Genomic DNA, 11,662 nt, shown 5'->3' with positions numbered 1-11,662 from the left:
TGTCCTCCCAATCATCTAGCTTTGACCTTAGGTGATCCCTAGAATTACACAGTAAAATAAAATACAAATGTTAAAAAATGTTCTGCTTTCTGAAAGTTTCTCGAAAACTTTGCTAAAAATGCTTTAACTTGTTTGGAAGACTTCTCTGATATGAATTAACAACCATAACCCCATTTCCATCAGAAATTCCATAAATATACATATTGGCATTAGAAATGCAAGGAGAAGATAATAAATTAAATAATAAAAATATAACAATAAACTACTATGGCTGGCTACAACAAGTAGGCAACTTTCAGTTTTAATTTCTGGATGAAAAGCCATATGCTTGACACAGAAAAAATACTGCATATTGATGAGGCTTAAGGTGGTATTTTTGAGAACATATATATATATATATATATAAAACCTGTAAATTCTCGAATAAACACTTTAGTAAGTAGGTATTTGCGTATTTTTATTTTACTATTTTAAAACCAAGCAGCCATAACTCTGCAACATTTTAATATCTGACCGATATTGTTGTGAAGTTTTTTACTCAGCCTCTGCTATAGGCTCTCTTCCTGACTCATCCAATAAATGTGTAAATAAAAATTGCATTTAACCATAATGGTAAACACTTAAACATGAATTATAGCCACATTTCCAGATTTGAAAAATGTGCAAAAATAATTTTCAGGTAAGTTGAAAGATTCATATTTTTCTAGATATCACTGATCTTTCTGCATATTTCTTAAACTCTTAAAAGTGGTATATATACAGTTATTTATTACAATCTATACAAAATTTTATTCATGCTGAAACTCTCATTTATTGTAGCTTCCTGTTATAATTTTAAGACTCAAATTATTACCTCTTATTGTTTCATACCAGTTTTTCAATATTTTGAAAATGGTCATCCTATCATTAAGATTTTTTCTGTCTTGAGAGAAACATCAGAAATATGGTTTAGCATTTCAAAAATTTTGGAACTCCCTTATCCTAAAAAAATTCACTATGATATCTATTTGCTTCCATATAATGGTCACCACACACACTAAAAGCTTCCAAGCTTTATTGGATATGGAAAAAATTGTATGACCAATGAGTTGTTGTATTAATTAAATATGCAAAATAGGCTACATTACCAGTGAAAGAACAGCTTTATTTTAGGACTAAAATAAAACAGATAACCTCTTTGGGAAAGGTAGAGGAACTCTCTAAAAACTTTAGGCAACACATGAAGTGATCCATGAAAAATATAATTCACAAAATACTCATGAAACATGCTGATCAAGTTTGATGAATAATCTAGTATTTCTTTTGTATTAACACTTTACATAATCTCCATTATCTTGGTTCTAAACTTTTTAAATTTTGAAAAGAAGTTCTTATGAAATTTAGCAAGTGAAGAATTCCATATGTAGTCATAATTTTTTATTTATTTATTTATTTTTTTTACTATCATGTTAAAGTATGTCTTTGTAAATTTATTCTGAATTTACTATATCTGATGGTTATTTATTAATGATAAATATTTATCTTAATATGTTCATGATTCTTATATTTACAAATATATAATTCAAACTTATTAAATTACAGCCCTCACTTTACAGAAAGATTTTGACAGTTCTGTGCAAGAAACTGCTAAAAACTTCATTTTTAGCAGTTTCTTGTCTTTGTAACTTCTAAATATCACAAACAGAAAGCTTTATTGGTCTAATTGCAAAAAAAAAAACAGCTCAAAACGTACTACTACATTATGTGACAGATATTCCAATCGGTTATTAGTTTACTTTTCAAGTAGATTTCCAAGGCAACAAAGGCTTGAAAGTATTTGTACATTTCGTCAATTAGCAGAATATATCCTCTGCCTGATTTTAAAGAACCTTGATTGTGAGTAGCTAGCTTGGTTTTACCTGAAAATGACTCCCATCACAGTCAGGATTTAAATCCAGATCTCTTTTGCAGGAAAATGATGGGATATCAAACCCTCTAAAATATGAAGGTGACATTTCAGCAGCACATATTTTTGGCATGCCATCATATAGCATATCTGGTAGAACAGTTATAATCACACAATCCTATCCTTCTGTTACTTTAAAACTCATGAATAGTAAACCTTACTTTATTATTATTATTATTATTAAACAAGACCTCATGGAGTCAAAGACTCATCTAGGAGGTCCTTTTATCTCACACACATCTCATCATACCGGGTCTTAAACACATTCAAACTCCTTGCAGACACCACACTCTCAGGCAAGGCATTCCAATCATTCACAACTCTGCACGAAAAAAACCTGCCTCTCACTCCCCTACTCACACCCTCTTTATACAGTTTCCAGGCATGACCTCTGGTTCTCCCCTGATCTCCCACTATTCTCTGTACAACTTCTCCACCATTGATCCTATAACAACCAACCCCTTACCAACTTGTAGGTCTCTATCATATCTCCCCTCTTCCTTCTCTCCACTAGACTCTGCAAATTACATCTTTTCAATCTTTCCTCATACTCGACATTCCAGAGGTCAGAAACTACCTTAGTCAGTCGCCTTTGGACCCTTTCCAACCTTTTGGACCTCTTCATCCTTCTGAAAACAAGGTGACCAAATCTGGGCACAATTACATTTGATAAAGTCTTCCTAAAGATGTCCAGTGAGATTTCAAGAAAAAAGTGGCAAACTGTTGAACTGCTAAATCTACCACGAGTTAATAATTCTCTTAAATTTTTTTCAGGAAATCAAAGGATTAATTCATTGTACAGATTTATATTTCCTTCAGATTAGAAATGACAGTTGTTTTCCATGATAAACAATGGGATAAAATTTTAGAATATCTAAAGAATAAATGTATATATTTTTGAATAAACATTTTGAATAAATGCATATGTATCCACTGCATATTGTGTATGTATATGCTACAGTATATACTTTAAAGAAAAATCTTTAAAGTCTTAAAGATTTTTGATTCATAAAAGGACCAATCAAATGTGGAACCTTTTTTTTTTAATTCAAGATACTTACTATCTCCATCAGATACAACCTCATGCAATTTTACTTGATGCACTTATTTTAACTTATTAAATTAGGAATTTTTTAAAAGTTTTAAAATAAATATAATTCCTCTGATGTATAACTCATACAATATCAGTCAATCTTTCTTCATCTTAATGATGATTTAAACATAGAAAAACTGGTAAAACATTAACATTTCATTTTATTGATATTGTATGAGATATACACATAAAATAATATAAGGATCTTCAAATGTTAATGCAAATGACGTTTCAGGCGTGGTACAGAACATGTAAGGGAACATGATGTAAGTATCCAAGCAACTCCATGTAATACCATGACGAAAACTATTGTAGTCATAATAATCACATAATGACTGATGGAAGTACCAATTTCCAACCAGGTACCTGTATCTTGTACCATAAAGAAGAAATGCTAAAAAAAAATATATATATTGAAAGTATTACCACAGTGATTGCAAGACAATTTTAAATTTCATTTATAGAATAGTTTAACTGCTTTATAATCAACAGGTAGAAATAAAATAAAATACAATAAATAAAAACAATGCTTCCAATGATAATTTCAAACATACAAAATGTATTACCAAGTTTTACTCAGAATGAAATTTTGTGAGAGTGTATTCATTTTAATGTATACTTTGAAGCTGTGTAACAAATATGAGTCCAACATGATTAACATTTCATTATTAGTTTCCTATCACAACTTTCTTCAAAATTGGTGTTACTGCCTTTTTCTGATTTGATAAGCTCTTTTCTGTATTCTAAAGTACTTTTAATTGTGCCAGTCTACCAATGACTCTTTTCTTTGCTGTTTTTTTTCTTCAAATACCTTTTTTTTTGATAATCCTTCATCTCCTGTCCTACACGACTATCACAAATTGGTTTTGTTTACACAGTCTTAAACATGAATGATGTCAAATTATTTTTCTGATAACTTCATTTTTAAAAAGATTCTATAGAAAACAATATGATACTTTATTAGTCATTCTGTTTTTTAAAAATTTTAAATAAATACATTTGAATCAATAAATAGAATTTCCTCATAGTGGTAGTAACTGAAAATTGGCTATACGATCTTTAGTGGAACATCTTTTAGTTCCATGATTACACAACAAAATATGCACATCACTAAAATTGAATCTGTTAAAGGTAACAGAAACCAATGCAAAGTTAGTGCTAAGCCACATTCTGGAAGCCTTTGTAATTTTTTTTTTTTTTTTAATTTATTTACAATATTGACTTTTGCACTGACATTTAGTAATTATGTGTTGAAATTTATTTGAATATTATTATTAAATTGCATACTAGATTTAGAAGGAAATTTATCTTGTTGACTGCTAAATGGAGATTTTTACTTGGTGGGATAGAAAATAAAAGCATGATTTTTTTTTTACAACACCACAGGCACATGCTTTTCTAGTCAGGAAGTTTCTATAATTCTTTATTATTATTATTACTATTTCAGATTTGACTGAAGTACTATGAATTAATAGCATGAATTATTAAGTGCAGCATTATTTTAAGACTCACATTTTTAATAAGATGTTTAATGTCATTCTCTCTCTCTCTCTCTCACACACACACTAAAGGTCGTAAACTTATAACTTATAGCGCATTTGTACCATCAGTTGGGGGTTAAGGTTTTTTTTTTTAATTTTTTAATAATTATTATTTTTTTTTAAAACAATATATATATGGTGTGACAATTTAATTCCTGTTATGAATTAAATAACTGTTTTTTAATTTTTTAATTCCTGGAATGGCTGCATAGTGTCGCCAGTGTGATGATTTGTATGGAGTCACATGAGTAATTTGTCTTTGTACATATTTTAACTAATGCGTGCATAAACCTCAAGCCGATAGAGACATTTGCTAGTTGGCTATTTCAGAAACAATAGAGATCTGCGTGTAAACTTGGGAGTAAAAATGTGTGATCAAAATTTGGAGCAGAGTGCTAACATCAAATTTTGTTGAAAATCGGCAAAAACTGCTACCGAAACATTGGAGCCGTTGAAAGTGGCATATGGTGTGGATGCTCTGAAAATGTCAAGTGTCTTTGAGTGGCATAAGAGATTCAAAGGTGGACGAGAAGATGAGAACGACAATCCCAGAAGTGGGCAGCCAAAAACAAAAATGACGGATGCAAATGTGAACAGAATGTGAGATTTGGTATGGTCTAACAGACAATTAAGTGTGCAATTAATGGTTGATGAATTGAGAAACAGTCAGGGTAATTTTAACTGAAGAATTGGGTATGCAAAAGATTTCTATGAAGTTTGTGTCTCGGATCTTGACAGACAAGTAGCAGCAGCTTCAAATTGTGACTGATCTTTCTGCAAATAAGCACATTTCCAAGAGTAATTATAGGTGACAAAACCTGGTGCTTCCAGTACGATCCCAAAACAAAATGCAGAGCATGCAGTGGAAAACCCTGAGTTCGCTACATCTAAAAAAAACACACACGTCATGTTCGCAGTTCAAGACCATGCTAGTGTGCTTCTTTGATCACAAGGGGGATAGTCCATTATGAATTCATAGAACAGGGACAAATGATCAACCTACAATGCTATTTAGAGGTGCTGAAAAGATTATGAGATTCTGTTCAGAGAAAAAGACCTGACAAGTGGATCACCCATCACGACAATGCGCCAAGCCATAGTGTGCTCATTGTGAGAGAGTTTCTGGCCAAAAAATTAATTACCAAATTAAGTCATCCTGCTTATTCGCCTGACTTAGCTCCCTGTGATTTCTGACTGTTTCCAAAATTAAAGACTGTGCTAAAAGGACGAAGATTTTCTGACATCACTGATATCCAGCATAATGTGATAAAGGAATTCAAGAGTATTCTGGAAAAAGAGTTCCAGGCCTATTTCCTAAGTAAAAAAACAGTAAAACAGATAAAATCACAAATTTTACATTAGTATTAAATTACGCTGACCGCTCACAATATAACTTCGTTTTGTTGCGAACTTAGGAGCGAAAATACAGGAGGCAAGGTTGAGATGGTTTGGTCATGTGATGAGGAGGGAGGACGAATATGTGGGAAGAAGGGTCATGCAGATGGATGTGCAAGGAAGGCGGAAGCTGGTAGAAGAGACTTGAGGATGAAGAACTTGGATGTCGTGACAGCCCAAGACAGGAAGGTGTGGAGGAGACTCATTATCAACAGTGACCCCACTTAAGTGGGAGAAGCTGAAGAAGAAGAACAAGACTGTGTTTTTTACTTAGAAAATTAGTTTTAAAGTATATTAGAGTAGATTTTAGTGTTTTTAGAGTGCTTAGTGTCTTTATAACATATTTTTATTGTAATATTTTAATATTAAATACAGATGTAAAATGGCACCAAAAATGCAGAAGAAATGAAATGTTAACAAGAACAGCGAAGTAGCGAACAAGAAGATTTTCTCCACTAAAGAGGATAGTGAAAATAATTTAACATCTGAGATTGCTAGACTAAAGCAGATTATTAGACAGACAGTGAGGGAACTACAGAAAGTCGAGCAGCGTTTAAAGAAACACACGAAGAATAAAAAAGTTCGGCAGCAAAATGGAAAACAAACCATGGAATCAGGTAATTTAGTGCATAATAACAAATATCTGGTAAGTAAATTTGATTATAAAAAGAAGGATGTTATTTGGTATGGTGACTATCGGGTAAAAGCTATCATAAAGCATGCCATTGGTTATCAAGTCAAGTTTTCCTGGTGCAAAAATTAAAAATATAATGCAAACAATTCAAAACAGAAAAGTAAAGTAAATGAGATCATAACTGTAGTATGTACTAATGACTTAACTAGTGATAAGTTCAGTATGAAAGAGGACATGAAAGGGTTGTTGGAATAGGTGAAAGTGAAAAGTGAGAAGGTGAAAATAGTTAGTTTATTACCTTACTATGATAAAACTGAATTAAGAAGAAGGGCTATCGAAGTTGAAAATTTTTTTCACTTGGTTATACTTTTGTAAAAATTCGATGCAACAAGAATAAATTTTGTATAACGAATGCATCGAGTTTTTACAGTTAGGCAGAACCCAGAACACCTGTAAATAGTCTTTTCTCTTAACATTTTGTATTGTATGTAACATATGTACAGCCCAACGGGAATTAGCTATCTCTTTGAACAAAAGATGCAAAACTTTCAAGGCTAAGGGAAACACTCTACAGTCGGAACGGCATTTGAAAGTTTGTTTACGAGTTCAACCCTAAGTGACCTCAAGGTCAATGCAAAAAGGGGGCAGCAAAATTCAAACGGATGTTTCGCTGACTGACTTAATGAGATTAGAACATGAAGATGGAGAAGAAAGGGCTTGTCGAAGGTTCCAGAAACCAGGAATCATATGACAATGTAAGGGGTTCGCGTAAGTGCATGGGGTTTAGAAAACTGAACTCAGGGTCTCGAAACTGATGAAATATAAGATGGGACTTCCAGAGACACGAGGAGTTTTTTTCTGGCACAGAGAAGAAACGAGCATACAAGGAGACGATGTGGTAGAAAGGCCTGAGGGTGATGTCCTGATGTGTCAAGGAAGGAAGCCATGCCGCGAGCCGTCATTCAGCCCAGAAGCGTAGATGACCAGGGGACGAATCAGCTGAGGTACTGCCAAACTTGTCTATGAGCTGTTCCGCTTATCTAAGTCCGTGAAGACCCTGACAATTCGTGACCCTTCGCCGGTGTATCAACACGCCGATAAATCGTCATCCACATCCCATGAGACAACCCGATGAACGGCCAGTATCCCAAAGATCTGAAGGAGGAGAAAATGCGAGACGAAGAAAAGAAAATATAGGAAGTCGCAGCCAATGGGATCTGAGAGTGCAACCCAACAGAATACAGCCCATGTGAGTTAAATTATTGTTTTGACTGTGCGAAGCTATAAGAATAGGTTGTAGAAATCGGAAAAATTGCATGTATAGGGACGTGAATAGCTAGAATAACCTTGAGAGACTTGCTCTGTCTGAAATTTGATGATTGCATTTAAGAATGAATATAGCTTTGGTAGTTGCATCTGAGAAAGAGTATAGCTAATTCCTAGGAAGTATTTTGGGTTATGAATTTTAAATTAACGCCTATATGTAATCTTGTATGAAATTTTAAGTTTGTAATATGTTATACTATTCGTAACATATCCTTAACGCTGATTGTTCAAGTATTAAGTTGTTTGTTAAGTGAAAATTTCTTTGAGCCAGATAGATAACATAATGTGTGCCTTGTATTAATTAAAGAGAGATATATGCAAATATTAAGTAGTTTATAAACGATAACTCTATGAGCTAGATAGATAACATGATGTGTGCCTTGTATTAATTTGAAGTAGAGATATATACAAGTTTGTCTTTAGAGTTTCTTTTTTTGAATTACAGAGGATCACTCTCTGTTTTATAGTGTATATTATATGCCTGTTTGATGACCATTAAATCCCATGTTGTATTTTAACGAAGTTTTTGCCTGATCTTATTTTAGTTGCAATGCATTGATTTTAAATAAAAAAAAACAAACCTAAGCAGGAAACAGTGATATAAATAGTAAGTGAGAAAGGGCCAGGACTGCAAAGCAAACTGATAACTTGGGGACGATTAAGAGAATTTTGTTGTGGAAGATTTAATAACCTACTGGAAGTACTATATTTCATGCACCTTATTGAGGCATGGATGGTGCAGTCATAAAATTTAAATAAATTTTTCCATTGCTCTCAGGTAGAAGGAGTACAGAATACAGAAGGTAGGAATCTAGAGTATAAAAAGAGGAACGTGTAAGATTAAGTGACGATATTAAAAAATACCCCCGATTACAAAAGGTGCAAATAAAATCCAGGATAAGGATATATAAGAAAACGCATAATTTTACACTTTAAAGATGACAAGAAATTATATTCTTGGTTTAATCCTGTATCCAAGGGTAAGCAAACAAAGTTTGTGTGTGAAGTCACTTCACAACTGGGCTGCTTGTATAAAGAGGCTAATGACTTCACATCAATTGCCTTAGTATCCCATAATGCAATGCACATATCCTTAAGACATGTATAATGCTATGCATTATGGGAAGGGCCACTACTCAGACCCAGAAGTGATACCAAGGTTGGAGTAATGCAGAAGTAATATTCCCATATCCAAGTAGCCAAAAGGTGTCACACCTTATTACTGAAATACTCTGGATTAGCATATTGAAAGTTTTTTCAGTCGGTTATACTACAAATTAAAGATGCCAAGAAATTATATTCTTGGTTTCATCCTATATCCAAGTGTAAGAAAACAAAGTTTGCATGTGAAGTTATGGGATACTAAAGCAATTGATGTGAAGTCATTAGTCTCTATATACAAGTAGCCCAGTCATGAAGTAACTTCATGCACAAACTTTGTTTGCTTACACTTGGATATAGGATGAAATGAAGAATATAATTTCTTGGCATCTTTAATTTAAAGAAGGGCTATGATAGCAAATGATTTGATGCGTAGGCTGTGTAGAAGGAATGGATGTGTGGAGTGAGTTTGACGGAAGATTGGATTTGTATAAGAGGGACAGCCTACACTTGAATGCATTTGGTATCAGGAGTCTTGAAAAATTATTAATTGATATAAGACCGAACACAGAGAGTCAGGGAAACTGAATTCTAATGGGAGGAGTTGTGAGAAGCTGTGTGTAAGAGCAACAACTAAAGGTAACTGTATTAATGATGGGAAAGGGTATTATTATGGAAATGAGCATGAAGAACGATTCTGTGTTGTTCTGGTTCGGACCTATCAAGCAGACAATGATGTCTGCATAAGTAAGGAACTAGATAAGAATAGAAATCTCCAAGTTGTTGAATTGTGTCATGCAGACCACAGACAAGTGTATGCAAAAGAGCATGCAAGTAATTTATCATGTCTCTAAATAAATGCTAGGAGTATCAGAAAAAAAGGAGTATAGTTTAAGCAAAGAATACAATATTTTTAGGAAGGATAGACAGGATAGGAGAGGAGGGGGAGGGCATGCTGCTAATGATAATATCAAATGTCTTGAATCCAGTGTTAGACTTGAGACCTATGAATGCAATAGTATTAATTTTTTATGTGGTAGTGAGTTCGAAGCCATCTGGTATGAGACCGAATTTAACAAGATTAAATACACGGTTACCTGGTAGATCAGTTGCTAGAGATGAAGAAATGCATCAACAAATAAATATGATGGGTGTGTAAAGAGTAATCTAATGGGGAAACTTTAATTATCTGAACATTGATTGGGTAGCTATGAAATTGCATGAGAAGAAAGAAACTGTTGTTGCAAGACATCTTCCTTAAGCAACATGTGACAGAAGAAACTCGAGATCAAAGAGTGTAAGATTTGATTATAGTGTCAGAAGGAATTTCAGTTAAAGACTTAACTATTCTGCCTCTGGTTGGTGACACTGATCATGCAATACTCACTTGAGAAGTGGCTAAGTTTATGAATGTTCCATTCAGAAAAGATTACATGCTGAACTAAAAAGCAGGAAATTATGACCACCTGAGAGGTATGCTGAGTTCTGTGCCATGGTTTCAGTTATTGGATGGGGAGAATATCGACAGTGCGTGGAAAGTGTTTAAAATATACTTAAACGATGCGATATCAGAATGCATCCCTAGAGTTCTAAAAATAAATAGAGTAGCACTAAAATGGATGTGTAATCAAATTAAGCAAGAGATTTGTTAAAAAAAAGATAATGCGGAAGGAATATTGTGTGCATAAGGAAGATGTCAGTTACGATAATTATAAGCAACAGGCCAGAAGAGTCATGAGTGTTGTATGGAAAGCTAAATCTAAGTATGAAAGGTGGCTCTGCAAGTTAAAGACATCCCAAAAGAATTCTATCGTTATGCTGCAAGTAAAAGGAAGAATGAATCTGAAAGAATAACACTACTGAATGCAGAAGTGATTGTTCAACTAATGAGCAGCCATTTTACTAAAAGCTATCAACTTGGTATATGCAATACTGAACTCACTGTCACCTCTTTGACATATGAGGAAACTCATTTGGATGAGGAGGAAGTACAAGAGCTGTTGCACAAACTGAATACAAATTGTGCAATAGGAACTGATGGGATATCAGCATGGATGCAAGAAAGCGTGTTCAGATGAACTGGCTATTGTCCGTGCGGTTAGCATAGTGGCTTTGCACTTCGCAACCATATGCCAAGGGAAGGAGTGTCCTAGCTTCGATTCCCATCAATGACGCGAGGAGCTGAAGGATCTTCCTCAGCCATAGCCAAGTTAGCTGGTCTTGGGCATGGGCAGCAGTGTTTTTTCCCACCAGTTTATCTGGTGTTTTTCGTCCTGCATGCAGGCAAACCGGTCTGAGGACACACACGGATTACAGTCAGGAATACTGACCCAACCATAGGACTGATTCATCAGCCTATGCCAGTTCCAGAGCCCGGATACAATTTGGGGGGACTAGATGGTACAGTGAACTCCCGTATGAAGGGGGAACGTGGTATCATCACACGGAATTTATTTATTTAACTGGCTATTCCTTTGACCAGGCTATATAATTTGGGTCTTAGAACAAGGTAGATTCCACAGGAGTGGAATGAAAAACAGGAGTGGTGCAAAGACCAATGTATCCAACTATCAACCAATCAATATCTCAGGAGTGGTGGTGAAGATTTTGGAAAAGTTGGTTATGGC

The 11,662-nt window shown here is 34.1% G+C and overlaps 1 protein-coding gene across 1 annotated transcript in view; it reads right to left on the bottom strand.

Moving 5' to 3' along the window:
* Positions 1-1,123: 1,123 nt before the first annotated feature.
* Positions 1,124-11,662, bottom strand: part of LOC150096967 (GPI ethanolamine phosphate transferase 1-like) — a 311,441-nt gene continuing 300,902 nt past the window's right edge. Inside the window, exon 26 of the mRNA XM_090408103.1 lies at positions 1,124-3,432. Within this exon, the coding sequence (XP_090264229.1) occupies positions 3,253-3,432 (180 nt within the window). The 3' untranslated portion in view covers positions 1,124-3,252. The remainder of the gene's footprint in view (positions 3,433-11,662) is intronic.

Source organism: Typopeltis vanoorti, chromosome 18 (genome assembly GCF_054136105.1).
Source record: "Typopeltis vanoorti isolate ZY-2024b chromosome 18, IOZ_Tvanoo_1.0, whole genome shotgun sequence".
NCBI lineage: Eukaryota > Metazoa > Arthropoda > Arachnida > Uropygi > Thelyphonidae > Typopeltis > Typopeltis vanoorti.
This window is presented reverse-complemented; position numbering and strand designations above follow the sequence as displayed.